The 3,219-nt window shown below is 58.7% G+C and overlaps 2 protein-coding genes across 2 annotated transcripts in view; one reads left to right on the forward strand and one right to left on the reverse strand.

Moving 5' to 3' along the window:
* The window catches only part of ETH_00005965 (selenocysteine lyase, putative), a gene marked incomplete at both ends in the record, with an annotated part of 3,408 nt that extends 2,551 nt beyond the window's left edge, over positions 1-857 (forward strand). The window contains 3 exons of the mRNA XM_013376206.1: positions 8-161; positions 375-474; positions 701-857. Coding sequence (XP_013231660.1) covers positions 8-161; positions 375-474; positions 701-857 — 411 coding nt within the window. The remainder of the gene's footprint in view (positions 1-7; positions 162-374; positions 475-700) is intronic.
* A 227-nt stretch (positions 858-1,084) lies between these two features.
* Positions 1,085-3,156, reverse strand: ETH_00005970 (uncharacterized protein; the record flags this gene model as incomplete). Its single annotated transcript, XM_013376207.1, has 5 exons — positions 1,085-1,309; positions 1,567-1,914; positions 2,114-2,452; positions 2,556-2,681; positions 2,872-3,156. The coding sequence occupies 5 exons, from the start codon at positions 3,154-3,156 to the stop codon at positions 1,085-1,087; spliced, it is 1,323 nt and encodes a 440-aa protein (XP_013231661.1).
* Between the last annotated feature and the right edge of the window lie 63 nt (positions 3,157-3,219).

Consider the following 3,219-nt stretch of genomic DNA (forward strand, 5'->3'; position numbering starts at 1 on the left):
GCAGCAGCAGCAGCAGCAGCACCAGCAGAGTGCAGCAGCAGCAGCAGCAGCAGCAGCAGCGGAAGAGACAGTGCCTATCTGCAGCTTCACAGTCGAGGGACTGTCTCCTTTTGATTTGGCGCTCTGCGCTGACCAGTGGCACCATGTGCACCTCAGAGCAGGTGCACCTGCTGCTGCTGCTGCTGCTGCTGCTGTTGCTGCTGCTGTTGCTGCTGCTGTTGCTGTTTTACTAGACTAGGTGCTGCCGCAACACCATCAACTGCTGCTGCTGTTGCTTCTGTTGTTGCACCGGACTAGGGGTCTTAAGTGTGGTTCTGCTGCTGCATCCACAACATCTGCAACTCCTGCTGCTGCTGCTGCTGCTGCTGCTGCAGGCCACCACTGCGCGCAGCCGCTGCATGAAGAGGTGTTGGGGGTTTCGGGTTCTCTTAGGGCCTCTTTGGCGGTTTACAATACTCAACAAGACGTATATAGGTGCTGCTGCTGCTGCTGTTGCTGCTGCTGCTGCTGTTGCTTCTGCCGCTGCTGCTGTTGCGGCATTTAGAGCAAAGTGCATATATGGAGGCGCCTGCGCACTGCACAGCAGCAGCAGCAGCTGCTGCTGCTGCTGCTCATGCTGTGCGCGTTTTGCCCTACTTATCATAAAGCGTAGGGTTTGGGGGTTAGGGTTTAGGGTTTAGGGTTTAGGGTTTGTGAGCAGGTTCCACGACGCTATGATCAAAACAATAAAACGAATCGACGCTGTCAGGAAAACAGCAACCCGCAACTCTGCTGCTGCTGCCGCTGCTGCTGCTGCCGACAGTGCAGCAGCAGCAGCGCCGCGAGCGGCAGCAGCAGCAAGCAAAACGGCATCCTAGAGCCCCTGCTGCCTGCAAACCACGAGTAGGGTTTGCTAGGGTTTAGGGTTTGGAGGCTAGCAGCACTAAACCCTAAACCCTAAATTGGCGAGTCCACGTTTTGGCCTAGGACCTAAACCCCAAAAAAGGGTTTATTGATTGCGCACTGCGAGGCGGGCCCCATATGTGGGCCCTGAGCCGTCAGCCGCCCATGCAGGACCTAGGGTTTAGGGTTTAGGGTTTAGGGTTTAGTCGCTTTCAGAGTCTGTACTAGCCAAGGGTTTGTCAGTGGGCTTTAAACCCAAAGCTTCTCTTAACTGTCTCCAAACTGCAACAGTAAATGGAGACAGCACTGCCTGGCTCGTCTCAGGTTTGCTGCTGCTGCTGCTGCTGCTGCTGCTGCTGTTGCTGCTGCTGCTGCTGCTGCTGCTGCTGCCTTTGCTGCTGGGGCTTGAGCCGTCCTCAGGGGTTGCCTGCGGGCAAATCGAAGCAGAGGCCCTTGCTGCTGCGTAAGCCCTAAACCCTAGCGCTGTGCAAACCCTAAACCCTCGCTGCAGCGCAAAACCCAAAACCCTAAACCCTAGCGCCGCGCAAACCCTAAACCCTCGCTGCTGCGCAAAACCCTAAACCCTAAACCCTCGGGCGCTAGCCGGGACCGCCTGCAGCGATTACGGGCCCAGCCCCCCAAACCCCAAATCCTAAACCCTAAACCCTAAACCCTAAACCCTACGTGGACCATGAGCACCCCGTCGGGGGCGCAGCAAATTGAAACCAAACCATCCCGCAGCAAACCCGTCAAACAAAAAAGCCGCATGCAGCTTTTTGTAAACCCCCAAACCTCCCGAGGGTCTACGGCCAACTCCCACAGACAGATGCCCCCTGCTGCTGCTGCTGCTGCTGCTGCTGCTGGGTCTGCTGCTGCTGCTGCTGGGTCTCCTGCTGCTGCTGCTGGGTCTGCTGCTGCTCCTGCTGCTGGGTCTGCTGCTGCTGCTGCTGCTGCTCGCCGCTTACGGAGGAAGCGCAGCAGCCGCGCCGTTAGTCGCAGTGTTGCTGCTTCGCGCTGCTGGTCGCTTGGCAGCTGCAAACCACCAAACCCTAAACCCTAAACCCTAAAACCTGAACCCTAAACCCTAGACCCTGGACTCCAAGCGCCAGACCCTAGGCCTGAACCCCTGGGGCAGTGCTTGAGCAGAGGCGAGCCTTTCAGCTTTCGACGGAGGGCTCAGGGTTTAGGGATTAGGGCTTAGGGTTTAGGGTTTAGGGTTTGGAGGACTCACAAGCTCGTCAGCTATGACTGTGGTGCTGCTGGGGTCTTTCTTTGTCCTCCTGCGTGCTGCCCTTTTCTTTTCGGGAGCAGCAGCGGCAGCAGCAGCGGGGTCTGCTGCTGCTGCTGCTGCTGCTGCTGGAGAGAGTGCAGCAGCAACAGCAGCAGCAGCAAAAGCCCCCGTCTCCCGCAGGCCCCACGAAGAAAGACTCAGCGGCAGCTGCTGCCCAAGAGCAGCAAAACTTAAACCCCCTTCAGGCCTGCTGCACTGCACGCACACACCCACTTGCTGCTGCTGCTGCTGCTGCTGCTGTTGCTGCTGCTGCTGCTGTTGCTGCTGCTGCTGCTGCTCCTGGCGCGCACCTACGGGGGTTCGGCGGGGGACTGGGGGAGCTCTCGAGGGCGCTGTGAGTCTACTAGGGTTTGGGGTTTAGGGTTTAGGGTTTAGGGTTTACGGTTTCAGTCCATCTTTGCAGCAGCTTGTGCCACTGCTGCTGCTGCTGCTGCCGATTTAGCTGCCGCGTCTCCTCTTCTACAGCAGCGCTGACCAGAGACCCGTGCACGCAGCTGCTGCCCACAGCCTGCAGCAGCAGCAGCAGCAGCAGCAGCAGCAACAGCTGCAACAACAGTAGCAGCTAAGGAGTGAAGTACACTAGCTGTGAGGCCAGGAGAAACCGCAGCAGCAGCAGCAGTAGCAGCAGCAGCAGCAGGAGTGCCAAGGTGCTGCAGAAGACGTTGCCGAGGGTTTAGGGTTTAGGGTTTAGGGTTTACGTATGTGTCTTGAGGCTGCAGCGCCTCCAACAAGTCCCTGTCGAGCTTGAGGTTGCGCTGCAGCTCTGCGCCCTTTGCTGCTGCTGCTGCTGCTGCTGGTGTTGCTGCTCGCTGCTGCAGCAGCGAAGAGTGCCGCGACAAAGAAGCATAAAGGCTGCACAACGAGGCCCCACTCAAGCAGCCAGGCCCGCTGCTGCTGCTGCTGCTGCTGCTGCTACTGCTGCTGCTGCTGCTGCTGCTGCTGCTGCTGCTGGGGTTCGGGTCTCCCGGCTCAAGCTGGTCCATGGTACCGCATCTGCTGCTGCTGCTGCTGCTGCTGTTGCTGGTCCCGCTACTCTGCTGCGGCTT

This window comes from Eimeria tenella, genomic scaffold (assembly GCF_000499545.2).
Source record: "Eimeria tenella Houghton genomic scaffold, Eth_scaff321, whole genome shotgun sequence".
Classification (NCBI taxonomy): domain Eukaryota; phylum Apicomplexa; class Conoidasida; order Eucoccidiorida; family Eimeriidae; genus Eimeria; species Eimeria tenella.